Source organism: Delphinapterus leucas, chromosome 8 (assembly GCF_059928025.1).
Source record: "Delphinapterus leucas isolate spDelLeu-1000000601 "Yukka" chromosome 8, BTC_Dleu_Yukka2, whole genome shotgun sequence".
In the NCBI taxonomy this organism is placed as follows: Eukaryota; Metazoa; Chordata; class Mammalia; order Artiodactyla; family Monodontidae; genus Delphinapterus; species Delphinapterus leucas.
The window spans coordinates 32,570,891-32,598,398 of record NC_143136.1 but is presented as its reverse complement, the minus strand read 5'-3'; the positions used below and the strand labels follow the sequence as shown (position 1 = coordinate 32,598,398).

At 40.5% G+C, this 27,508-nt stretch overlaps 2 protein-coding genes and 1 pseudogene across 7 annotated transcripts in view; 1 reads left to right on the top strand and 2 right to left on the bottom strand.

Annotated features, from left to right (window-relative positions):
• The window catches only part of ABI2 (abl interactor 2), a 111,933-nt gene extending 98,515 nt beyond the window's left edge, over positions 1-13,418 (top strand). Inside the window, exon 12 of the mRNA XM_089915941.1 lies at positions 236-13,418. The gene's annotated coding sequence lies outside the window, so the exon portion shown is untranslated. The remainder of the gene's footprint in view (positions 1-235) is intronic.
• LOC111171753 (ras-associated and pleckstrin homology domains-containing protein 1) overlaps positions 1-27,508 on the bottom strand; it is a 143,943-nt gene that overhangs the window by 46,276 nt on the left and 70,159 nt on the right. The window contains exons 9-16 of one of the 5 annotated variants that reach the window (XM_022567476.3): positions 26,138-26,259; positions 24,897-24,962; positions 23,477-23,620; positions 22,489-22,599; positions 18,577-18,675; positions 17,400-17,520; positions 13,571-13,713; positions 11,506-11,605 (exon numbers count right to left, since the gene is read on the bottom strand). In XM_022567476.3, coding sequence (XP_022423184.1) covers positions 11,603-11,605; positions 13,571-13,713; positions 17,400-17,520; positions 18,577-18,675; positions 22,489-22,599; positions 23,477-23,620; positions 24,897-24,962; positions 26,138-26,259 — 809 coding nt within the window. In that variant the 3' untranslated portion in view covers positions 11,506-11,602. The other 4 variants (XM_022567477.3, XM_089915934.1, XM_089915933.1 and 1 more) reach the window with 4 other exon arrangements.
• Positions 3,358-11,427, bottom strand: LOC149748531 (ras-associated and pleckstrin homology domains-containing protein 1 pseudogene; annotated as a pseudogene). Its single transcript, XR_016393982.1, has 2 exons — positions 11,338-11,427; positions 3,358-10,936 (listed from the first exon to the last, which is right to left on the bottom strand). The product of XR_016393982.1 is annotated as a ras-associated and pleckstrin homology domains-containing protein 1 pseudogene (transcript).

The window sequence follows — 27,508 nt, the reverse complement described above, 5'->3', positions numbered from 1 at the left end:
GCCCTTTATTCCCTGTCTTCCTTCAAAGTAATGGCCCTTGAGTGTCCTCTGAGCCTTCAGCTTCATTATGGCTGCAACCAAGACTATACTTGGAGAGGTTAAACTCTTCTTAGTGTTGGTGTGTAACTAGGAAAACTGTTTTGAAATTAGATGTTCAGAGTTATTTAAATAGCTTTTCGCTGAGAAAACTTACTGGACTAATAAGGCAGAGGGTATTTTGAAATCCAATAAATAGTGCCCACAGCTCACACCTACAGAAGCCCAGAAGACAACTGTGCAAAAGGAGTTGGTGGTGGTCGGCTTGCCTGTTGGACCTCTGCTGGATTGGGGAACCGAGAAGACGTCAGTGAAGTCCTTCAGGCTGAAGACCTGCCGCAGAGGGATCCATGGGTCAGCTGATTTTTCCTTTATTTTTTAGTACTAACGCGTGTGATTTTTTTGTTTTAAAAATAACACCTGTTGGATTTTCTGCATATTTTAAATTTTTGTATAGTTTTGAATTCTATATATCGTTTTGGAAGGATACTGTGTAATGATGGGCCAGGCCTAAAGTCATTGGAGACTTTTAATGTATGTAACATTTCATAGATTGCATGCTATTAATAGTATGTGAGGGTAGTATTTGTTTTATCGTAAGTTTCCCCCATTTATCTTTTTATACACTACAAGATGGTTGGTAGTAGTAATTCTAAATGAGTGCAGAAATCTTACATGCTACATAATATTGTGGCAAAGATGATCCAAGTCTAAAATCTGACCGGTAAGCAACCATTTTATCAGGCTAGAGAGAATCTTTTTCCTCTTGAAGTGTTTTTGACTTGTGTCCACTCCCCTTTTCCTTAAAAAAAAAAGGGGGGGGGGAGGGTTAAGAGTTTGTTCCCTTTTTTAAAGTATTACTATTTGAAAGGCCATAGGGATGTAAATGAAAATATACTTCCTTGTTGACATTATGGCCTAGGCAATAAATTGAAAACCAAAAGTGTCAGTGTGTCAAAATCTAGACTTGAGAGATTCAGCCTGCTGTGTTTGAAATACATATGAAACCTTTAAGATGTCTTGTTCATTGTTTCCCATCTTTTGGCTACTTGCTTTCTATCTTCTCCAGGGGCACCTCCTGTTGCTACAGTAGGGTTAAGGGCCTGCTACTCTTGCTGCATTCCTAACAGTCACTGGGTGAGACATTTTCATCCCTCCCTTTCTTTTTCCCCTCCTGCCGCTGTTTACTACCCAGCTAGAGAGGCTGTTTTATGTGTCTTCACAGCGGTCTCTGTAATGTAGCTGTGCTCCTGCGCAGTCTCTTGATATTACTGAAGACTTTCCTGTTTGAGAGGCATCAAAATGACAGTAGTTTGCCTTTATCCTCTTATGCTCATTTGCTTTTAGCAGGTGACCTTTCTGCATTAAGAACTGGTACTTTGGTACTTTCTTACCACCTTTTCTCCTCAGTGGAGACAGCATGGCATGTCCTGAAGGCCACCTCTCCCTTTGAAAAGTGTTTGATGGAGGAACTGGCAGGTGGTTGCTACGTCTTGGAAAAGAATGGGGATCTGCATCACTTCCCATCTGTTCACTTCTGAACTTCTTTGGCCAGGAACTCCTGATCAGTGTTAAGGTGATGATTTCCCTCACATGATTTACTTAGAGTCATAGAATTTTAGAGCTGGATGAGATTTCAGAAATTTTAGTTCAATACCATTTTACTGATGAGGTTTAGATGTTTCCTTTTCAAATAACAGCTAGTTAACAAAGGTAGAATTCCTGACTCAGCGCCTGGTACTCTTTCTTCAACTGTCTTAATTGTGTTGTATGTTTCTTTTAAAGTTCTACTGGATGTCTTAAGGAAGATACTTGAAAAGATACGCTGTGTCTCCATAAATACCATTCAGAGTGTTGTTTAAAGGAGTGTATTGAGTGTAGCCTTCATTAGTGAAAGTAATCTTCATTTTAACCCTTTTATAACTACACTCAGTACAAATGGTCTTTTCCATAAGGTGTATGTATAGCTAAAATGTTACAGTGTCTGGGCACTGGAAAGAGCACAGCACAGCCTTATTTGAGAGAGCCTTAGAAAACACTTCTAAAACAGGCATTGCGCTCATTACCTTATGTTTATTTTATGCTGATCTTTGTTCCTATTTCTTGAGAATCTCATAATTCTTCAAAAAAAGGAGGAAATCGACAAATGACAGGGCCTAGCTGTGTATAAATGATCCTTGCTAAATATCGAGGTTTTTTGTAAAAAATCAAACAAAAGACAAAAAGCTTATTTTCACATTAAAATGGAAACGTCTTTTGCAACTTCAGAATTCTATGGAAACGCAGTTTTTATCATATTTGTGTCCATGCATCTTTTTCTTAACGAGATGATGGTTTACAAAAAAGAATGTAAACAATTTGTGATCTGGTCAGTTATACTTTTAGCTCCCGGAGGGAGGGTTGGTGTTATGAGTTGAGTAAAAACCCATGTAGGAAAATTTGAGGGAGCAGTTTGTTGCCAGTAACGTTTCTTGTGTGTGCCATTAAACCACCTCCAGATGAGTTGCGGGAACATTCACTTTTTAATTTTGAAATTGTATTTCGAATTAATTGTTGCTGTGTACTAAGAACTTGGCCTAAATAAAATCCTACAAAGTATATCCAAATGTCTTGTGAATGTATTTCTGCAAGTAACTTTTCTCCTTTCTTTCTTTTTTTTTTTTTTTTTTGGCTGTGCTGTGTGGCTTACGGGATCTCAGGTCCCCGACCAGGGACTGAACCCGGGCCACACCAGTGAAAGCCCAGAATCCTAACCACTAGACCACCAGGGAACTCCTGTAACCTCTTTTCTAAGGTGGTAAGTTAAGTTTAAGTGTGTCAGAGAGAATCCGTCCCTGTTGCACTAATTACTTTCTTTCTGTCCCTATTTTTGCTGTAAGTGAACCTGAGGTTTTGATCACTTTCCACGAAATACATACAGTTCTTTTCTTTTAATATAAAAAAGGAGACCTTCTGTTCTTTTTGCCCCAGTTGTTTGGTAAATGATAACATGATTTGTAAATACATTCGAATCCACGTTTATACATACCTTGACAGACATGGCAGTCCAAGACATGATTGTGATAACAAGGCTTTGAAACAAAAAGCACCTCTTTTTGTACTAGTTCATACCTAGTTGTATTTTGTTTGTTTGTTTAAAGAAAAAAATCTTAAAAGTTATTTTCTTACAGGCTAATCAGTTGAACACATCAAATTATAGTTTGTTTACCTTCACACTTTATGTGCGTGTTGCAGCCTCTCTATTTTGGGTACCTTGACATAAACAGCAAAACCAGGCTCTTAGTGGTGCCAATCCACAAACAAACAAACAGTCAAGTACAGTTCTAACGTTTAAATGAAATCTATGTATTTTTATTAAGGATTGGATAAGCTGACATAAGGAAAACACGTAGCTGAAAAATTACACTGACTGTATGACTACTGTCCTAAGCCATTACAATAGTTAGTTTACTGACAGTAACTGGCAAGAGTAACTTGGAAAATAACTTAATCCAGCAGTAGAACAAAAACATGGTCAGTAGTACTGAATATATCTCTTATATATATCTATATATATATAGGTTTGCACAATCAGGGAGCAAGGCACATAATTAAATGAGAGCATACATTTAAGCAGAAGAAAATAATAGCTACAAAGCTGAAAGAAAAACTGTAACTTCATCTTTACTGGGCTGTGCATAATCATCTGAATAACGTCTTCTATCCAGTACTTTTAACGCAGTTCCTTTTGCCTTTTTCATGCTTTAGTAAGGTATATTCCTACATTGTATCTATTTATGGCAAAGCTCCCACAGCTTAGATGTCAGCAACTGGGAGCAATCCCAGTTAAATATAATGTGCAATTTTTCTTTAAAACAGTAAACAATGTTTTTATGACATTTAGCACAAGCTAATATTTTAAATGTACATTTCTATAAAAGGAGTTCACTAGTGGCTGATAATAAAATTAAGCAAAATCATTTGAAACATTCCAGTTAATGCTTATTTTCTAGGAGGAATTATTTACAAGTAGAGAGAAAAATATAGGAGGTGGTAATCATGAAAAATGGCAGTTTTTGGTATTAGGTTACAATAAACTTAACAATGGACAATTTCCAAAATGCAGATCTTTTTTTTTTTTTTAAGTGCCACAAGCATGTTCTGCCTAAGAAGAGGTTGAGGCTTCGATGATGAGCTTGGTATTAATAGCCATCCATGATCAACATTCACTTCTGAACTTGGCCATCTTTTAAATATGTAGTATTCACCGTCACCCTGACTCGACTCGCTTCTCTAAATGTCTTTGGTAGAAAGCAGCCAGACCCCGTTTAGGTAGATGAAGCCATCTCTTGTGAGACCATCACTTTTCCTGTTTCTGCACAAACTAGAAACACTTTCCTTCTCTTTCATTAGCACCTCAAAGTTTGCCTGTTGGATTTTTTTTTTTTTTTTTTAATGCTAATCCTCCAAAAGAGTTCAAGGCACTGGGGGTTATAGCAGATGTTTCCTCTTCTAAATGGTTTACTACTTCAACAAGCAAAGAGCAAACCAACTGGAGATTATTTCCTTCGAGTGTTTATCAAGTATATTGTGTTTAGCTTATTTTTACTTAGCAAGTTTATAGTACAGCTAAATTTCAGATTTCTTTTACATATAGATCTTCCAAGGGCACAATTAAGAACCGAGCACTTGTTTAGTTTGAGGGAGTCTGGCAAAGGGGTTAACAATGATCTTCTATTCAATTTTTAAATGAAAATAAATCGTAAAAGATATTGGGATACTTAATTCTGCACTACTTGCATGTCTCCGTGGATCAAATCTCAACTCTGTGAGTGGTCGCATATTCCTATAGGGTTAGGAATAACTTGCTTTATGCAATGACATAAAGTGTATAAAACAAAATTCCAGGTTGGCAAAAGGTACTTGCAACCTAAAGTGATTTTTTCAGAAAGAGACGTCCTCTTATCAAGTGTATAAATCCAAATTATGAAGCCTGTGTTATTGAAAGCAAGTCATTACACCTATAATCACACAGAGTCATACAGTTTTAACTGGTCTGAACTTATATCTGTGAGATAAGTTATACCTATGTGGAAACTGTATAAAAAATTTGGTAATACATAAAACGAGGAAAAGGTTAGTTTGCTTGTTTAAAATCACCTTGTGTTTGTAACATAAAACTGCTTTTAGCTGAGGGAAAAAAGGTGACAAAGGGTTCTGTTGGTGGCCTGATGGTCAAATCAAACCAATCCTACCATTACCTGAAGTATTTTTCAGGCTAATCGTAGCCTTACATCCTTGACATGAACTTATTAGCAGTTGTATTCTCCCAGAATAGCAGCTTATGAAACTCTAATTAGATGCACAGCTATCAATAACCTTGACCTCAGAGTTGTTACCCTATTGGAATTATTCTTCATGATCCCCCAATTTTGTTTAGATTAACCTTCTTGATAAACTCGGGACTGCTTTCAGTGGCAAGTAAACTTACATAGAGAGGGGACTTCCAAGAGAGTTCACAGCCCTTCCTTAACAGGATGTGCGTCAGTGGGCAGGAGCACCTTGATGTCAGGACTGCGAGACATTACCTTGTCTATTACTGTGAGACGTTCTGATGAAAATTGTTTCCTAGAACTTTTCTGAAGTCAGCAGTCTTATCTTAAAAAGCCCCAGAAATTAAAAAAATAATCCAATTTACAGTTAAGTGGGTACCTGTAAACCTTTACAGTAGTAGTTACTTTTTCCAAGAGTATGATTCTGTAGCAGCTAAGGAAAAAAAAAATGCATTTGAGTAGTAAAAGCTTCAGTACAGAATAATCTAACCAGAACAGGCTTTGCTACCCTTCAGAGTTGGTGCCAAAACTTTAAGCATAGGTTGGATCCAATTTTGAAATTATGTGGTAGAAGTTAAGGGTGTCACTAATTAATCCAGTCACTAGCTCTAATGGGCACCTGTTTGCACTGCCCTCCACAGCAGGGTGAGTTCATCTATGCTGTTCATCTTTTGGTACAGCCAAGACAGCCGCCAAGATCTTCTTCCTTGACCTGAAGAAGCTTTGCTGAGTTAGAGCTGCTGAGCAGAAGGCAGTGAAAGAAGGCACAGTACTAGTGTCATCTGGCAGTATGTTTTTTCCTTGAACACACCAGGGAAGAAGAACAGTACAAAAATAACAGTAATCTCCAAAGCCCCGACCCCCCCCCCCAATGAAACCACATCCTAACAAATATCCAAATTCAAAAATTAAAAAAAAAAACACTAGGGAGTAAAACACTAGAAGTGTATCTAAAGTATCATTTTGGTTTTTTTGTTTTTGTTTTTTTTTTTGATTCAGTTGTTTCACACACAGAGGAAAAAATGTTGATTAAATAGCCTTTTCTGTCTTTGGAGAAATACAAGGGGAAACGGCCTGTTGTCAGATAGTCAACAAGCCACTGACTGGGGTAAAAATGATACAGCTCCTCCTCTGGCCCTGTTCTCTTTAGTGTCCCTAGTGTTCTAAAGGATGTCTGCTCTTTCAGAAAAACGATACATCAGAAGCATCAGTTCAGATGGCTACCATCCAGACCGACACAAGCAAGAAGGCCCGGGAAATCCCCCACTGAAAAAAAAAGGCTGGATCTTAGGGCTCAAATGGGGAGGGAATGAAGACTGAGGGCACATGATTTGTTTCCCTCAAGGAGAGCTGAAGTTGCCCACCTTCATATAAAAAAAGACCACCACCACCACAAAAAACCCTAGTGATGAACATTTATATCATTGGATTCCTATTCTTAGAAACTCTTTATCCCACAAATAAGGGCGATCCTTAGAATATAAAGCTGCAGGCAGAAGACAATGGGAAATCACTTCACTCATGAGTCACAGTGGAGCTTGGCAGTCTTTCTCAAATGTTTTTCAAATTGCTGTGCATGCTTAAATTAACAACGCAGATGTGTTAAAGGTCACTTCATAAGCATAACAATATCAAGCACACAAAACTTTGTGAACTGAAAAGATCTAAAAAGTGTCTTTTAAAGAAGCAGGGCTGTAACAAATGCACAATGGTGTATATTCTTATTGCTCTATAAACACACGAGTGTACTGTCACATCTGTGACAGTTGGGGGGTGCCTCTTACTCTCTCTTTATGATGAAGTACTTTGTTGGAGAATGGGTTTACAGGGAAATCCTGTTTACATAGCACAACTCTGCTTATTCTTGAATTATTTAGTATCTCTGCCCCACTATATTGGCATCGCTTTTTCCTTATGGGATAGTGTCAGAGATTTTTGCAGTTTGCACTGGTGATCCCTATTCATAACAGGCACAGACTTTCATTACAAGGTGTGCTCATTTATCACTGCTGGGGAGGCTAGTTTTTATTCTCTGGTTTAGGAGCAGCTCTGAGATTGACCTGACGGTCCATTTATCATCACAAATTGATGAGCCAATACACATTTCTCTCATATACCGAGGAAAATTCACAGGGGAAAAAAAGCATCTAGAAGTATAGTGTGAAGCATACAGAATTATAGTGTGTCCTTAGAGCAATGATTCTATGTTATAGCAAACTGCATATGCATAATATGTGATGTCACTTACTGTACTTGGACTATACAACTCCCATCAGAACACCTGGTAACCCGGACAAATCTCTACAACCAGGCTACAACAAGCAAGGACCCTAGTGTGCTCCAGCCGCTATGGGTGAAACTGTCAAAAAATTCATTTTCCCCCTCCCTCTATGATAGTCCCACGCGTAAATGAATTCTTTGTATTTCACATTACTAGCCACAAAAAACCTGATTAATGACAGCTGCACAGGGGCCAGTTTTGTTCTCTTTTCTAATCATCCATCCTTCTAGAGAGCAATATACAAAAAAGGTGCATTTCAGAAGGTGATTTTGTTTTTCATCATGATGCAACATACTGGACTGGACAAAGGATTGAGTACACCTGATATAGCAATTGTCTACAGACACCTAGTATCAGCATCTACCTACAGCACACACCATAAGGAGGTAACTGGTGACCGAAAGACACACTGGGACAGAGCATTCCAAGGGTGTCGTGTTGGATATCCTCTTACAATAAATCAAAGCAAGAATCATGAAGCCAAACTTGAAGCTTCACAAGCTCATGAAAAGGATCCCAACAGTACAAAAAGAACTATGCAGGATTATAGTACTAAATTATCCATGTATTACAGGCGAAGGGCTTACCTGTGACAGAATACATCCTAGATTCCTGTGGGATCATGGCAACAGTTTTGCAACTAGAATGGTTTAGTTACACCATGTATTTACTTTTTTCTATGCACGACCGACCACATACAGATAAGTGTCTGAAAATTTCCCCACACTGCACTATTACCCGTTCTATGAAGCTGAGAGGTTTTCCTGATTAAAGTGCCCCTTTATGTATAGTAATGAAATGTCAGTCAAGCAGTTCTAACTTCAGCCAACTGGGGAAAAAACAAACACAAAAGCCCCATAGATACACCAAACATTCTGGTTGTCTTCTCAAACTGAGAAGCAGCACATTATACATCTATCCTTAATATATAATATACAACATGCACAGATAGGCCGCGCATGGACATTTATAAAATACCTTCTAAATAAGTCAGAAGTTTTTGGTCCAATCCACATGACAGATAATAGAAATCATAAGGGACCGGCAGGACACACATCCCCTTCCATGCCGCTGCCACCCAAAATACACAAAACCCATTTTCAGATTAGGAGAGAAAAAGAATAAATAGAATCACTTTCAGCTATATATATACATATACATATATGTATACATATATATACATACACACTACCTATGTATAGCTATGTGTGTACCTGCACACGTACACACACATATAGCTGAACACTACCTGAATAACAGCAACATCATACCAAGAGGCTCTGAACGCCTGAATTCATAGATGATCAGGCGAGCTGACTGTAGAACTGATTACAGATCCCACGAAAATAAAGTCCTACGGTAGCTACCAATCTCTTGAGAGCTTGGTGTTCTGGTCTCTTTTGGGGGGAGCGGGAGGCGGCCCTCTCCGCAACGTTGCATAGCCTGATATATGACTGCCTCCATAACGGGCTTTCTGTTGCTCAGAGAGCAGCTCGGGGGGTGGCGGGGGCAATACCATATCATCCATGGTGGCTGTGGGTTCTGCTCTAGACACGCGCGAGGAGAGCGAGCCATGCCGCGTGATGGACTTCCGCTGCAGTGTCCTGTTGAGGTCAGCCAGGAATCCAGGCTGGACACTAAGGCTGGATTTGGGAGAGGTGGGCACTTGTGGCACGACTGTGGCCATTGGCGGCTGCTCGGAGGTCTCGGCTTGCGTGAGGCGGGTGCTGTCGTTCCGTTTGGGTCGCGTGGGCGGAGGGGCCTTCCTGACCGACTTGGCCCACGGCTGTGGCTGCGGATTAACCACTGCCACTTTTGGAGACGTGCTTCCCGAGAACACTGCTGGAATGTCTACCGGGGGCAGAGGAAGCTCTATTTCCGGCGGAGGGGGTGGAAAGTCAGAATCGGATGGAGGAGAAGGGAATTCTGCCACGGAGTCCTTGCCGCGCCCACTCAGAACAGATGCTTTTGCCGACACACCCCCTTGCTGGAGAACTCCGGGAAGACTGAGTTTTCCAGGTTTGGGGGGCGCTGCGGGAGGTGGCGGCGTCTCCTTGCCGGGAGACGCCGAGGGCTCCGGCGCTGCGAACTTGCTGACTAGACTGTCTACTGAGGGTCTCTTGGGCTCAGGGTGCTCCGCACAGCTGCCGGACTTAATGCTGGAGTTGCGCTGCGGGGTCGGGGGAGGTTTCTTTCCCCCCGGACTGGACGTCTTACTGGTCTTTTTGCCCGGAGATCCGCCTTTGTCAGGGGCAGGGGCAGCAGTGGGTGCGGCTGGCGGAGGCGGAGGAAACACCAGGCTGCTCTCGGGGGGAGGAGGAGGGAAGTCGGGAGAAGGGACAGGGGTAGAGCTGGGCTGCCACTTGGGCTTTGCTTTCACAGCAGGCGGGGACTGAGGGGCGACGTTTGCTGCGGCTGAAGCGGGCTTCAAGGACGCCGCCTCCGTGGGGGCGGCGGTTGGAGGCGGGGGGAACTGGCTGGCTATTTGCTTCACCACGGAGGGCGCCGGAGACAGCGGAGAGGGAGGGGGCCTCACACAGAAGCTCTGCTGCTTGGGTAGCGTGGGCGGGGGGACCGGGCCAGGAGGAGCAGGGGGAGAGGGTGGAACGTGAGACACAGGAAGCGCTGGCTGCTTTTTCACTGGGGGGACGGGAGGAGGAGGTGTAGGTGACAGAGCCTGTGGCATAGCGGGTGGCACGGTCACAGGGGGTTTGGGGGGGGCCTGAGGAGGGAGGGGTGCAGGGATGGGAGGAGGTGGGGGCGGCGCCGGAGGGGCTGCTGGAGCGGCGTGCTGCACGTGATGAATCTTCAGCGGGGGCGGGGGCGGGGGCGGGGGCGGGGGCGGGCTGAACTGCGGCAAGGCCTGGGCGCAGGGGGCGGGCTTCAGCTGGGCCATAGCCGAGCCGGGGGTGGGGGGAGGCGGCGGGGGCGGCGGCGGGGGAACGGCTCCGCTGGGCGGCACCAGGATCTGAGGCTTCCCTGCCTGTGAGGTCGAGGAGGGAGGCTGCATCCCTGGTGGCGGGGGAGGCTTAAACAGCGCTCCCGCATGCTGAGAGGCGTTCTGTAGCCTGGTTATTGTGCTGTACTTGACAAACATCGCGGCTGCCGAGCCCCCAGAAGGGGCCGACTGGCTGGGCAGGGGCGGGGGCGGGGGCGGCGGCGGCGGCGGGGGCGGCGGCGGGGGCGGGGGCGGCGGCGGCAGGGGCGGCGAGGGCTGTGAGGCAGAGCAGGGGGTGAGCGGCTTAGGCTGCGGGGACAAAGGGGGCATGAGAGAAGTGTAGGCTCGATTCACAGACTCCATTCTGGCCTAAAAGGAGGACAAAAGTGAGGTTGGGAGAGAGAAAACACAACAAACACAACAGTTACAGAGGTAAGCTTTGACTGTCAAACTAAAGAGCAAGGAAACAGAGACATGCATGGAAGGATGCAGCAGCTGATCGTAAAGATGGACAATGTCGGGGAGGCTAAAATCTAACTCCCTGGGCAGCAAGGGCGCGGAGGAAATGTGTTTACCCAACCATCTTCTCAAACAGCCAGGCTGCCTAACAACCTGGGGAAAACTTCCTGCTGCACAAGCTGTCTGGGTGGTGCTGGGCCCTCTGGTTTCTGCCTCTGGCTTTCACACACCCTGCCCCGAGTTAGAGCACGGAACCGCACCCCGCGCCTCCCCGGACTCTGGCAAAGGGAGACGTGATGGCTGGAGTTCACCTTTCAGTCCAGGACGGCATCTACATCAAGCAGATGCCATAACTGGGTTTAGGAGTGCTGGTGGAGGGCCTCCCGAAGGATGAGGACGGCTTTTTGATGCTAGTGAGCAGACACGTGAGAGTATGAGTATGTTCAGCAGGCGTGCACAGTCACACAGGAATGAATGAGCTTGACACACACACTCGTGTTCGTGTGAGACACTTGCATCCAACATGCACAGAAGTCCAGCAATGCAGGTAAAGGGGGGGTATTCTTTACATTTGTTTTACTGGAAAATACATAAAGAAATGCTTCATAAACATTATGGCAAAAGATCATAAAAATATCATACAGAAAAAGCCAGAAGAAAATGAGAGGAAACTTTGGAAGGCTAGAGTAAAGGAAATGTACCTAGAAATAGGAGCTAGAGTTTGCCAACAACTTGCTGACCAGCCCATGTGGGCCCCTCTTGGCACTGCCCAAATTACCACATCTGGTCATTTATTTCATGGAGCTACTCATGCATGAATGTGGTTCAAGTACTTCTGAAAGAGCAGAGGAAGAACTCTTGGCTTAATAACTTTGGGTACATCTTTTAGGCTCTTTGAACAAACTATGAGCATCCAAGATAAACCATTTGTTTCCAATTCTGAATGACATCTAATTAGCATCAAGAATGCTTAGGTTAGTAGAGTAGAAGGCTCATTATGGGGCTGAGTTCTAATGCCCGTCAGGACATTCACATGTTCCTTTAATAATTGCACATCAAAATAAAAGCATTAGTCGCAAGATCTGGTTACAGGAGTCACCCAGGTTAATGTGTTTCCAAAGAACAACCCCCAACCTTAACTTGACCCTGTCTTGGCTGCTGCAGGGGTGTAGTAGACCTTAGCTGTGCTGGCCTTCTCATTTGGCACCTGAGACTGAGGTAACAGGAGAAGAAACACACAGGGGGTCAAGACTCAAACACACTATCACTGCTGCATGGCAGGGTTCGTGGACTTTCTGACACTACGTGCCATGACGGACTACACTGCTTCGTCACAGACCATGTGGACCTTTGCTTTCCTTGGCCTTTCTCATGACAACTGGGTAGTTCTACAATTTAAAATGCACATGGATAACACCATTAAAAGTTTAGGAAGGTAAAGGACTTTTCTTTAGGTATGTGAATTGTGTAAACCCAGCTTGTCTACGACACATGTAGACCACCAGCACCAAATAGTGCTGTTCCACTCAAATTGATGAAGTACGAGAAGGAAAAAGAAGTATTTCTTAAAAGTGGGAGCCTCCGATTAGGGAGTTAAACTGCCAGTGTCTTGAGAATTTAGGTCATTAGAACCAATTCTCAAATATTTATTTTTCTAAGAGAAAGTGTTCCACCCCATTGGGCTACATACGCCTCCCTCCACCCTCTCCATGTCCCGTGGATCAACCACATATGCAAATAAAGGAATAAACTGAGGGGAAATAGCCACTTAATTCTCACTGATGAACGTACTGATGTAAGTGATTCAGACAAGACTGACAATGATGAAAAATCAAAATGATTGCTGGGTGAAAACAAAATGGCCAGGCCGGGTGTCCTACTGGCTCCTTGCGATGGTGTGTGCCCTCGCCTGCTGAGAGGTGAGCACTGCTGGGACACGGTCACCCACAGGACTTCAGAGGCAGTTTGATACGGTATCTTTCAACCAGGCTAAAGAACCTCTCTATTTTTCTAAACAGTCTTGCAATAATTATACTTGTGTCCTTCAGGGTCAATGAACAACCTTCTATGCAAGACTCAGGGATCCTAAATTTTAAGGGGATTAATTGGAATTTAGTCTTCCACATAAACTATAAATTGAGAAAATTCATCAGTGTGCAGAGAAATGCCAAGAAGCATAAAAGAAAGGAAGATAGAGGAATGAGTCTGAATAAACTAAATAACGAATAAAGAAATAATCAACACTTAGCAGCTTTTTTGGAAAATTAAGGCATTGGCACTGGAGGGTGTTGTTGCTCCATCCAAACTGATTTAAGAGTGGAAAGTGTTATTTCTTAAAATCCTGAGCCACTGATAAAACTGCTAGGTTTTTTTTTTTTTTTTTGAGATCTTAGATCATCAGAGCCAATTCACAAATGTCCATTTCTGAGGAGAAGCAAAGAAAGAATATGAAATAAGGCCAAGAAAGATTCCTAATAAGGCAACAACAAGCTACACCCCTGGAACACTACAGATTTCCCCCCTACCCTGACCCGAGCGTGTTACCTTGCTAGACTCTTCCAGCTGCGTGCCTCGCTTCCAGGCCTCGGAGAAGATGGAGCTCACGATGCTCTGGGAACGGACGTGTCCTGCCGGTGGCGTATCAGACACTCCGCTATCAGACTGATTGGAGTGATTGGACTGAGACTCTGTTTGAAACAGATTTTCAAAAATCAGATTAAATAAGTCAGTATTGTGACGTATAAATATGTATGTTTGGATAACTCTTTCACTCAAGATCAGATGCGATGCAGAACGGCAACAAGTTACTTTTACCTGACTCATTTCACACAAACATAGCCCGTGTTTTCCACTAGAAAACTTCTCTTGTCCTAGGGTGAATAGGAAATCTCCATTCTTTTTAAATAGTTCACCACAAGAAACCGATAATTGCAATAAAAGGTTCAAGTAACATTATTGGTATCCTGACAGCCTGTCTTGTAAGAACTCCTAGCAAATAAGAGAATTAATGAGGGCTTCCCTGGTGGTGCAGTGGTTAAGAAGCTGCCTGCCAATGCAGGGGACATGGGTTCGAGCCCTGGTCCGGGAAGATCCCACATGCGGCAGAGCAACTAAGCCTGTGTGTCACAGCTACTGAAGCCCGCGCGCCTAGAGCCCGTGCTCCACGAGGGAAGCCACTGCAATGAGAAGCCCGCGCACCACAACCAAGAGTAGCCCCCGCTCGCTGCAACTAGAGAAAGCCCACGTGCAGCAACGAAGACCCAACGCAACCAAAAATAAATAAATAAATAAATTTTAAAAGGAGAGAGAATTAATGAACCATGAATAGAGTAGTGAATTTTTTTGTTCAGTCATATCTTCATTACATGGAGAATCAATCTTTTTATATACCCCTGCTCCAGGCCATCTCAGAGATTTCTCACTTATGAATTCAGATCTATACATGATGATTACTTCCTTTATCCCAGTAATGAACAATACTGAGAATCTGATCCCCAGTAAGAAGTGTGTTTCCTAGGGATTCAGGTATTGAGATCACAAGACAGCAGCTGTACCATAGCCTGGCTTCCTGAAGGGCATGAAGACATCTTCAAGGGACCTGGGAATGGCTGAGGATACAGTGTAATTTGACTGACATCCAGGGTGAGGGAACTGGAAAGATTATTTCACTGGACTCCAAGTCAGGTGAGATAACCTTGCAGAAGCACCTAGCCCAATGTCTGGCATCTGGTGGAGACTCAAATGTTAAAGCTAGTCCCATCCAGTCACTCTGTGAGACGTGGGCATTATTAGATTGCAGTATTAATAAGCAAGTCCAGCCAAGTTCATCAAAGTACTGCAAAGATAACAGCCATAAACTCCTTTAGATAAAGTTAAGACAGTATCCTCGGGGTAAAAATATAAGCAATATAGGATAAAAACTACTTTATTTTCTTCATCCCTGTCTAATATCTAGGATAACAGCCTATAAGAGGCTGGAACATGTGACTTCTTGAGCTCTCTTCAGCATGAATATGTATGGTTTTACAGTTTACCTGAAAAAGTCTACCTAATACTTAACACGATGTATACAAATAGATGATGCTGGAGTGGGAAAAGGCACCATACCACTTCATAAAGTAATATGTGGAAGCACTTGAATTGTTAAGTGCTATATAAATTTTTATAAAATAGTATACATCATTTTTTCCCTCCATCTTTCCCTTAATTCCATTTTCTACAACCCTACTTGTGACATGCTCTTCTTACCCTGCCTTTCCTAATCCACTGCCACAAAGGTTTCTCCCCCCCAAGTTTAATAAACATTTTAGAATAGTTTCAGATTGCAGAAAAGTTGCAAAACTAGCACAGAGTTCCTACATACCTAGCACCCAGTTTACCTTGTTATTAACATGTTACAGTACTCTGGTCCATGTGTCACGAATAATGAACCTACACTCATGTTAATATTAACTAACTCTGGGACTTCCCTGGTGGTCCAGTGGTTAAGAATCCATCTTGCAATGCAGGGGATGCCAGTTCGATCCCTGGTCAGGGAACTAAGATCCCACATGCCGCGGGGCAACTAAGCCCATGCGCCACAACTAGAGAGAAACCCATGTGCCGCAACAAAAGATCCTGCACGCCACAACTGAGACCCGATGCAGCCAAAAAATAAATTAAAAAAAAAAAAAAGAATATAAAACAATACTTAAAAAAAAAAGCTAACTAAACTCCAAACTTTATTTGGATTTCACGAGTTTTTCCGTAATGTCCATTTTCTGATCAGAATCCCATCCAGGTTACCATATTACAGATAGCTGTCATGTCTCCCATGACAGTTTCTCAGACTCTCCTTGTTTTTGAAGACCTTGACAGTTTTGAGGAGTACTGGTTAGGTATTTTGTCGCATGTCTCTCAATTTTGATTTGTCTGATGCCTTTTCTCTGAGGTTAAGGGATTTGGGGAGGAAGACCAAGAGAGGGAAAATGCCAGTCTCATCACACTGCATCAAGGGCACATGCTATCAATATGACTTATTACCGTGATCACCTGGCCGAGGTATGGTTTGTCAGCTTTCTCCGATATAAGGTTACACCTCCCCGCTCCGTGCTCTTTGGAAGCAAGTCACTTTACACAGCCCACACTTAACAAGAGGGGAGTTAAGTGCCACCTCCTTGAGGGCAGAGCATCTGTATAAACCTATTTAGAAATCTGTACAGGAGATTTTTCTCTTCTTCTCCATTTATTTATTTAATTCAATAACTTATTTATATCCCCATGGACTGATGGCTATTTATTTTATAATTTGGATTACAGTCCTATACTATGTTATTTTCTTGCTCAAATTGTTCCAGCTTTGGCCACTGAGCACTCTCTTAGGTTGGGTCCTGGGTCCCTTTTATAGACTCCCCATCGCTGTGTTTTTTTTGAGTACTTCCTTTGTCACATGATGCTCCAGGCTCATCTTATATATTCTCTGCCACAGCCCTAGAATCAGCCACTCCAGAGCCCTGGGATCCTTTGTTTTGGAAAATGGCATTGAGAAACCGAGGTCTAGGCTCTTAGTGTTCTCACTGCTGCTAGCCCTCTCAGTGGACAGAAGAGGGAATATACGTGTGTACATAGCCCATGTATATACACATTCTCGATGTGTTTTTATTTACTTATTTAGGGACGAGATCTAGTCATACAGCTTTTAAATCAAATACTTCTTAAAGTAATTATTTCATAACATGGGCTGTTAGAAGAAAGAAAAAAATTATGATTTCAGATGACACAGATATCATTTACGGAACTTTTGAAGGGAAAGAAGCATTTATCTTAAGATATGATCACAGCATCCTTGTTAAAAGGATGTGGGAATCTGAAAATAAGCACCTTTTGAGTATCACTATTTCCTCTGAAAACTTTACAAAATTTGATGACTTAAATAGCTTCCTTAACTGTGATACTGAACTAATTCCAGTTGTTTCCACTCTGCTGAAATGTCAGGAAACCTGTGGGGAAGGAGTGCAGTTTCATCATGATTCGGAGTACTCTTCTCCAAGCAACTTTCTACCCCCAATTATGCATCAACAGTTGTTTTCAGCAATATGATTGAGTTTCAAATTAACTTTATAAATATATAACAAAACTCCCGGCTTTACCACTTTACTGGTTTTCCATTTCAAACACATTTGGGAACTAGTCCATGATATTATCCCCTCTAAAAATAAAAAAATATATGAATAAAAGCACATGTACCTATTGATTATAATTTAGAAATCAGGCATGGCTCTAGTTTTAAAAAATCACTCTGAGATAACCAGGTCTTCTATCAGTCTCTATAGAGACACCTTCCTGTTGGTAGTAAAGAGTTCTTTGGACATTTTCTTTGGACATTTTAAACTACCTGGGATGCTGGAAGAGCTGGATCCTGATTTAATGCTGGAGCTGGATAAGGAAGTCCAGTCATACGCCGATTCTGTCCTCTTCAAGGCCTCTTGATAGTTCATGTAGAGCTGCTTCCCGTACTAAACAGAAGGCAGTAAATGATGACATCTGTACTTTACTGGGTATGGTATGGATGCGTGGGATAGGAAAAGGGGACACATTTCTGTTTACTGACTCATAGTCTCTATTAAAATACCTATAATACTTCAAAAATTCTTTTCATACCAGTAAATTATAATCCACTCTTATTTGTCCTCATTTTGAGAAAGGCAGCAAGAAGTCAACACTTGATTCTGATTATGTTCATTAACAATATAAAGAGTTTTTTTCAGTTACTTTTAAAGCAACTTTGATTTTATGTCTGTAATAAATTTTATTTTTAGTTACATTAACTTAAAAGTAACTGAATAAATACCCTTTCAAGCATTATGTATAATCACCCTTAAGATGTCCTTTAAAAAAACTTTGTTAAGACTTTCTTTTTTAAGAGCAGTTTTAGGTTCACAGCAAAACTGAGAGAAAGGTACAGAGATTTCCCATATACATGCACAGCCCCTAAACACGCATAGTTTCTCCCATTATCAATATCCCCCACTACAGTGGTACATTTGTCACCATCAATGAACCTACATGGACATGTAATAATCACGCAAAGTCCATAGGTCACCTTAGGTTCACTCTTGGTGTTTACATTCTATGGGTTTGGACAAATGTATAGGACATGTACCCACCATTGTATCATACAGAGTATGAGTATTTTCACCACCCTAAAAATCCTCCATGCTCCACCTATTCATTCTTCCCCCAACCCCAAGGCAGTTTAATTTTCAAAAAATTTCTTTTGTTTAGGCTAAACTCTGCTATATAAGAATCATACAGTGCATTCTCCAAAGCCCAAATAAATCACTTGGATGCTACATAAGCTTTTACCAGCAGTATTATTCCTTGGATACCAAGTGTTAAAAGCTTATCCCCATCACCAAGAAAAAAAGACATTTAAAACATGAAACTTAGGCCTGAGAAAACCAGACACTGGCAAAATCATGAACATGAAACAAACAGGATAATTATCATGACAACAAAAACCATATCATTAAGCACCCATCATTCCATTATCAAACCAAAAGAAAACCTACCTTTGCGATGCGGATACCATTGACCCACTGGTGCAGGGTCCTCACATCATCACAACAAAGGTATTTGATGTACTGAGATTTCTTCTGGATCTGTGGGTGCTGCAAGATTAAAGGCAAAATCCAACTAAGTCCCCTGGAGAACTAAGAAATAAACAAAGTCTATCAAAGCTTAAACATATCCTGACAAATTACAGGTCTTTGGAATAATGGCCAAATAATTTATACCTCTTAAACATCCATAAGGCCAAATAAAATGGCCCTAAGTATTTTTACAAAATAAACAAGAAAGAAACTTGTGTTAAATTTTAGGTCAAGATGTTTCAGTTAAAAAACAAAAAAACCTTCACATCATGGGACACTCCACAGTACCCCTTCTACATTTCAAAGAAACAAAGTCTACCAAGCTTAACAAAGTCAGTGGAAGTTTTAATCTACCAATATAAGAGTATAAAAAGGGAGGAGAATGTTTATTTCACTTTGAATTAACTGAACTCATGGAATCAGAAGACTCCATATAAGAGAGTCTTTGGTGAAGCTTCCAGTGCTTCTCTGGAGGTGAACACCTGGGTGGGGGGAAGAAGCACAGGGCACAGCACCTGGGATGCAATGGGTGCTGCTCCCTGCTGTGGACTGAGCACTGCTCTGCAGGCCCCTCTGCCCACAGCATGTGCCCTCTGGGCAATAAGCAGCTTTTCAACTGCGTCATCAGATTTAGTCTTCACAGCCCAATGTACTTTTCAGTTGAGTCTTGGATGGGAGGTGAGTGACTTGACCTTGGCTACAAAATGCAAGTGCTAGAACAGACTCAGGGTATTTTAACTCCACTGGGCCACAACCACTAGTTCCCTGGGAAGAAAAAACCCTTCCTGCCAAAAAAATTAGACTGAGACATAATTCCTAATCTGTAACTAAAAGTGATACTCTAAAATCTTAGTCCAAGTACCAAAAGAAACTACTGAATATATACAACGCATTTATTACTTTGGAAACAATATAGGCCTGAAAATCAATTCTCTCAACTAATATGCAAGAAGCTAAAAAATAAGACTATAACACTCCACCCTGTTACTTCCATGATTATCATGTATAACATCCTTCTATTAATAAGTGTTTGAGAAGTTCATGTTCATACTCCATCCCTAAATCCTAACCACTTTTTTCCTTCCCACCTAACATATTAAATTACTTTGCCTCACTTCTCAAGGGATGAAAATTTAGACCTGGCTAAGCTGAGCTCTATTCCAACAATTGTTGCAGTATATATTTTTTTAAAACACAGGTTTCCTTTAAGATACTTAATTATACACGCATACGTATGTGTCCCAAGTGTGTACCTCTTTCAGATAATACATCGACATATATCTTATTTATTTCTACATTGTCAAATTTCATGAATAAGCTCTTCCCTTATTTTTATTTTTATTATCTTAAAAAAAAACCTAATTACCAAATGGTGTGTTTTATTACCTCCTGCAAGTGTGTATATATTTCCTGTATCCTGCATGTCACTGGAAGGACTCAGACTCAGTCATTAAAGCTCAAAGCTGATGAAAGGGATCAGGCCCTACAAATATTTGTGTAGACCCTGTGTGGCAGCACTTTTTGGTTTGTTTATCGGAACTCAAACGCTCAAGAATAAAACACTTACATAGGCAAAATCTAGTGTAGACTTACAAGAAAGAAAGACATATCTTAAATACTAATAGTTGAGTGGTCTCAGGCAAATTGATCCCTTAAACCTCAGTTTCCACATCTGGAAAATGGGGACTCTAGACCAGACTTGTGAGATGGACATGTCCAGTGCTTCTAGTGCAGCACCTTCCACCCTGGAGTTCTTCAGTAAATGGTGGCCATTATTTTTACTATTATTTGCACCCAGTGGTATGGTGTTTTTTTCAGTTCAATACATTAAAATTTCTAGATATAAATAGGTAGGCAATATAAATACATAAATTTAGCTTAACCGACTTTACTAAAAGCAAATACGAAGCATACAAATCATTATTATAAAAACAAACAAGAAAACCCTTAGAAGAAAAATATTCTTAACCTAAGAATTCTATGAGCTGCAAAAAGGATTAAAGTACTAGCCAGTGGTCCTACTTACTTCTGGCCCTAACAGACACTGTTGATTGCCTTCCCCACAGCTATCTCCTCCTCTCTACCCCTTTTCTGATAGAACCCCAATTGTTTGGATGTCTACCCCTCACCTCAGAGAGCAAATTCTAACTAGTGTAAACCAAAAATGGTGGCTTTGTTCCCTGCCAGTGATTGGTGTAAGAGTGAGCATGTACTCCGGGCCAACGGCCCTCAGAGGGAGGGCTGTTAGAAGAACTCCTGGGAAATATTTCTTTCCTCTTAAAAAAAAGACATACAGGGTAAAACAGTCCGTCTTCCTCTGCTGGATTTTGTTGGGTCAAATGGCAGTGGCCATTTGTGACAGGTAAGTCGGTCTGAGAATAAGCTGATACGCAGCTTATTAAGTTCCATACGCAGAAGATGGAACAGGGAAAGACGGAAAGAATGTAGGTTCTCACTGACAACTTTGAGCCACTGAAATAAATTCTTACTGTCTCCATGTTATGAGACCCCCAAATAACTTTTATATTGATATTTACCTTATAAGAAATTAAAGCTGAGAAAAAGTTAAATATAAGAGTATACAAATACACATTCCACTACCCAGGGGAGCAAAGATATCATCACATGTCATGTAACCTTTTAGAAAACTCCATTATACACTTGTGAGAGAATGAGAGTATAAAAGGCAAAAAACATCTTAGCATTATTAGAAGAATAACATTGACATCACAGGTCCCTTTACAGGGTCTCAGGGACTCCAGGGGACCCTAGACCTCATTTTGAAAACTGCTGGAGTAAGCTACTTTATACTGACTTTTAAAAAATTATCTGCTACTGTAACTAAGCGATATAGGGTATTCTCCAAAAACGATCACTTAATAAAGGGCTACCATTATAATACACCTAACTTTATCAAAGCAATCAAAACTCTACCCCAAAATCCTAAACCACCTCTTCAAACCCAACTGACAATTCTCAGACAAAAGCAAAATCAAATGATGATATAAACATGTAGACCTAAGTAGCTACCACGGGGCTACTGAGAAAATGAGAAAACGTAATGAGAAAAACGTAATCATCTCCATAATTATCCTGAACTTTTTAATGTTACCTTTTCCTAATGTTCCAATAGATCACTAAAAATGTCAGTTCTCAAAAGTACAGATATGATGAGTATGCGAAACTCAAAAGTTTGGATATAGGGGAAAAAAAATCACTAAAAACAGCTTAGATGGATCATAATACATGCGTGGGCTATCAGAGCCATAGTTCAGGAGAAAAGGGAGACGAGAATTATTTCTGGACCAGATGAGAACCAGCCCACTTTGAACTCGGGCTGTTGGTTCTGCTGAGTTAGTACCGGAAAAGAACCCTTCCCCCCACATGTGGCTCTGATCTAAGTCTTCCTAAACTAAGCCAGCTATTAAATGAGAGTCTCAGATTTATAATCTAATCCATTTTATATATTATGACTCAGAGCTTACAATTCAGTATCCATTTCCTAGTGTCATCGCTCTAACTAGGGTCAGCTGCGGGATAAGCAAGGCTTTCCTTCCTTCCCTCCTTCCTTCATTTATTTATTGGCCACGATGCACAGCTTGTGGGATCTTAGTTCCCCGTCTAAGGATTGAACCCAGGCTCCGGGAGCTGAAAGCGCTGAGTCCTAACCACTGGACCACGAGGGAATTCCCTTTACCATTCCTTTAAAAACCTATACAGAAAAAAGCAAAAATAGGACACTCGATGGAGATCCAAACTATTTTAAGATGTCCAATAACCCCCTCTATGTCTAACATCAATTAAAATTCCTAAAAAGAGATACATGTTTACCTTGAGCACCAGACAGTAGTCTGTAGGTGCTTTGTATTTATTCCGATAATCCTGTCCATAGTAAACATTGACGTGATCTAGCTGGAGAAAGCACACCAGATCCCGAGACACCTGCGGAAAAAACACCCGGAAGGCTGAATTAACAGTAATGTGTAAACAAGCAGATATCACTAGTAACAGCTTCTAACTGAGAATCAAACTTTACCAAGTAGAAATTATCGCTATTTTGCAGAAGACAAGACAGTGAGATTCTCTGCAGATGCTTCTTCTTTAAATCCATGATGCAACAAAAAAGGCAGTCCGTTTCACTTACTGTCTTGCCATTCATAAGGAACAATGACTTGCTTGGAAAGGATGGCACTTTAAAGAGACTTTAAATATAGTATAGTATTTATATTAAATACAATATAGTATGATAGAGCTCTCTGGAAAGAACAAGAGATATCATGTAGCTCAGTGCCTGTAGTACATATCTCAAGTACAGCAATTCTCAAGTCAGGGCTCCTCGCCAGTTAAACAGGGGCGACAACATGTACCTCTCAGGATGGTGGTAAACACTGGATGAGATTACCCTGTAAAGATCTTCTGCAGTGCTGGGCCCCCAGTAAGCACAGAAGTGACAGCTACTATGGGGGCCCTTAGCAGAAGCACATTACCTAAGCAAGGCTGAAACGCCTGTAATCCTAGAAAGGTATTCTCCCCCAAACAATAACAAGCAAAAATGACTCTGGCAGAAGCTCCAAAAATAAGAAATAAAAGCATGCTTTCAAATTTGCCAGGAGAATCGAGATGGGCCCAACTAATGAGCAGAGAGTGAACATTTTCAGGTTTCTTCTTTCTTATAACAGATCAATAAACAAAGCAATGTTCTGTGTGTCCTACACGAGCTGAAACAAATCAGAGCCTGGATCACCTTATTAGCACGCTCACTACAAATTAAAATCAATCAGCATAATAAGGAAGCTAAAAGTCAGCAGAAGGGACGCACCTTTGCTTTTCCTTTAGGGACATAGTAAATACCAGATGCTCGCAAGAGAAAATAACGCTTTTTCCAGGACTTCTTGCCATCATCTTTCAACCAAAGGACTCCCTCAATTTCTGGTACAGTTACAGAACTTCCACAAAAACACTCCTAAAAGAAGAAGATGATTTGGAAAGACACGATCCTTAGATTCTCAGAACAAAGTTGTGTTTACCCCTGTGAAATGCATGACACTGTGATTAAACCAAAATGCCTCTGTATAAAAACCATGCTGCTAATTTTACCTCACTTAGAACTTTCTGTTCTAAACATTACATGGCTTTACTCTGGAATGACTATGGCAATCCCTAAGAACTTTTACCTAACATTGTTTTGAGGAAACTAAGGTGAAATGTCAACTGAGCTGCATATAAAAGTACTTAAATGCATTTATAAACAGCATAGTCACTAAATTTAATCAAAGTGTCAGAGCTAACATAAACATTAGACTTTATTTTTCTCCAAATTAACAACACATTTCGATTAGCTGTACGTTAAATAGGAATATATTTTAAAAGAAAGCAACATGCTAAATGAATGATTACACTTTCACAGTTTAAAAACTATCAATGTATCAAAACTTCTAAAACAAAGAATATTTAATACTAGGTTGAAAGGAATATAAACAAACTCAAAATTCTGGATTCTAATGTCTATACTTAGATAAAAATTTAATTTAAAAAATCAATCATATATTTAGTAAAGGAAAAGTAGAAATCCTCACTAAACTTGAACACATGAAGGTGAATTAATTTCTCTCTCCCCAAAACAAAAAAAAACAATTAGGAATTATGAAGAGTACTTTTCTTAATTATAGCTATAGCATCCCTATGAAAAGCTTAGTGCTGATCTTCATCTTCCTAATAGCCTTGTTGCTAAATAAGAGTTTATTCAGATTTTCAAACATACTAATGTCGACCGTAGTTCTCTAAAATCAGCAAAAACCAAAAATTCAATTATGTTTGAATTTGTTTTATTACTCTTCAAAATAAAGAGATGTATATATTTTTTAAAAAGAATCATTATGATTTTTAAAATTATTTGAGTTATTTCAGGCCAAGGTTTGAAATATTTTGTAAATAGCTAACTATACTCGAATTTCTCTCTGGGTAAGCAGATAAAACAGTACTATCACATCCTTCATGACCAGCCTTTTCTCCCACTTGTCAGCTACTAAAAGCTCATAACTCCTTTTAGCCCACTAGTACACTGCTTGGCAAAATAATAAGTTTTACTCTCTCCAACAGGCTATGGAAGAAAATAGGCTTCCCTATTTACGATTGTAATTATAAATATAGAGCACTGACATTCTGGACTTCAAAAAAGGTGCTTAATATTTGAATATTATAATGTGCAGGAAAAGGGGAAGGAGGGAAGGAAGTCATACCTCCAACAGCACTTCTTTGTTTCTATCTGCCATCTCAGCTGTTTCCTTTTTTCCCAGAAGATAATTCTGGAAAAATGAATAGATGAAAGTTAAAGGATAAACCCACTCTGCTATTCCCTTGGCACAGGTATGTATATGATTTCTTCTAGAGACACAGAAACCCTGTGTTGATTTCTGCCTACACAGAGTGCGGGGAACACCCCTTTGAAAAGCAACCTGTTCGTGGGATCTTCACGGAAATGCTTAACACTGGCCTCCTCCTTACCTTATCCATTTATCTTGAATTATTCCATAAACTGCCCTCCCCCAAATCCTGAGGTGATATTACATGCAACAGCTAGCAAATATGTTTTTGTATATCTACTGAAAGCTACACTTACAGGACCTTAAAGGTTTACAAATTATTAAGTACAACAAGTAAGGCAAATTACCTTAAAATATGCTCAGTTTAACTGATCCAGATGGAGAAAATTTAATCTAAATCCCAAATTCTCTGAGGCTACCATGATCTCATTTGCTTGACTCAACTAAAATTTGAATTCTAATTATTAGCCTTATGAAACATTTTTTCACAATCATCCATAAAAAGATCTGCTGGTATTCCCAAATGTGTATTCTTCGCTAAAAATACCCAGTAAAGATGTTTCATGATTAAGCTGCCTGAAGGATAACTATTCAATAACTTTAACACTGCTACTATTTTTCTCATTACTACTTTTTATAGTGGGGCTGTTTTCTCTCACCTATTGATTTTTTATAAAATATTTGGGTATTAGGAAGGATTAACTCAAATATTATTTTGGAATAAGCAAAGATACTAAATAGATAAAGGTAACATATATTAGAATGTGGAACCATTTATAATCAAGGTTACTGGGTTTTCAAAAACATAATTTAAAATAAATCAAAGTGTCAACTGGATAAATGACAAAAGTAGAGAAACTTAAATATGCAAGTACTTCCCTCTGAGGGACAAGGAACTCACCAAATAAACAGCTCAAAACGGCTCTGAATTAGAGAGAACAGAAACCTGGTAACCCCCTGGAGGTAATCCTGCTTCCCCAAAGGCTCATCCCATCTGGCTCTGCAGAACTGGCAACTTCTTTGAGGCCTGCCACCTGGGCAGTAGTGAATGCTCCAACCGGGTGGTTACCAATCTTTTAACTCTATTAACTTAGCAGTTAGAGAATTATATAATATGAACATTTAAGAATCCTGACCTCTGTAAGCTATAGTCTCACCTGTGGGTTTTTGAAAAGTGCATATTTTTCTATACGCTCCATAAATATAAGCTTGTTTTGGCTATCTCTTGTCCAATTCAGAAGATTTTCAACCAAGTTTTCATGGTCTTCAAAGATTCTCTCTGTCCCAAAATAAAATATCAGTATTTTGTTAGTATTCATCAGAACTGCATAAAAGACAAGAAACCTTGTGAAGTAATTCACAGCAAAACCCTTAACTGACACCCCTGAGAGATTATCTAGTCTTCCCTCTATTTTCAAATAAGGAAACATGCCCTCGTGGTGTTAAGTGACTTCAGCAAAGGTCACACAGCTGCTACATGGAAGGATCAGGACTAGAATCTAGGTCTTCTGACTTCAAGGTCTTCTTCAGCCTTCAGCCTTTGCCCATCCCACCCTTAAAAAAAACCCAACATGCGGGCTTCCCTGGCGGCGCAGTGGTTGAGAGTCCGCCTGCCGATGCAGGGGACACGGGTTCGTGCCCCGGTCCGGGAAGATCCCACATGCCGCAGAGCGGCTGGGCCCGTGAGCCATGGCCGCTGAGCCTGCGCGTCCGGAGCCTGTGCTCCTCAACGGGAGAGGCCACAACAGTGAGAGGCCCGCGTACCACAAAAAAAAACAACAAAAAAAACATGTTAGTTACGTTTCATAAATTCTGGTATTAAGTGTTTCTAACAGCATTCATTTCTTGTCATTCAAAAAATTTCCAAGATGAGTTCTTCTTTGATCTATGAGTTTTGTTTAAATTTAAACAGAGATGTATTTTCTAATTTCCAAATTAGGAATCAAAGAACTTGTCCTATATATTGAACATATGTTCAAAGAACATATTCTAGAGATAATGATTTTTTGAAATTTCTTGAGAGCTGCTTATAACCTCATACCAGAATCAATTTTTAGAAATACTCCATTTCTGCCTGTAAAGAATGTATATTTTCCTGTTGTTAGTGTTCTAAATATATCTATATTCATTTTTGTCTGCTTGATTATATTGATCACTGAAAAGATTCTTAGATGAAAAGTTTCTACTATGAAGGTAGACTTGTGAATCTCTCCTAGTAGTTCTGTCAACTTTTGCTTTATAAATTTTAATGCTATTATTAGATAAAATTTAGAATGATTACATCTGCCTGATGAAGATGTATGGTTCTCTTTATCTCTAGTAATGCATTTTGCTTAAAGTTTATTTTGCCTGATAATAACATAGTTAATATTATCTTTCTTTTGGTTAGTGTCTTTCCACATTCCTTTTACTTTGAATCTTTCTGTGTCTTTAGGTTAAAAGGTCTTTTGTAAACAGCAAACACTTGCATTTCGTTCATTCATCCTTTCTAATAATCTCTGTTGTTTAATTGAATGATTTACATTTGT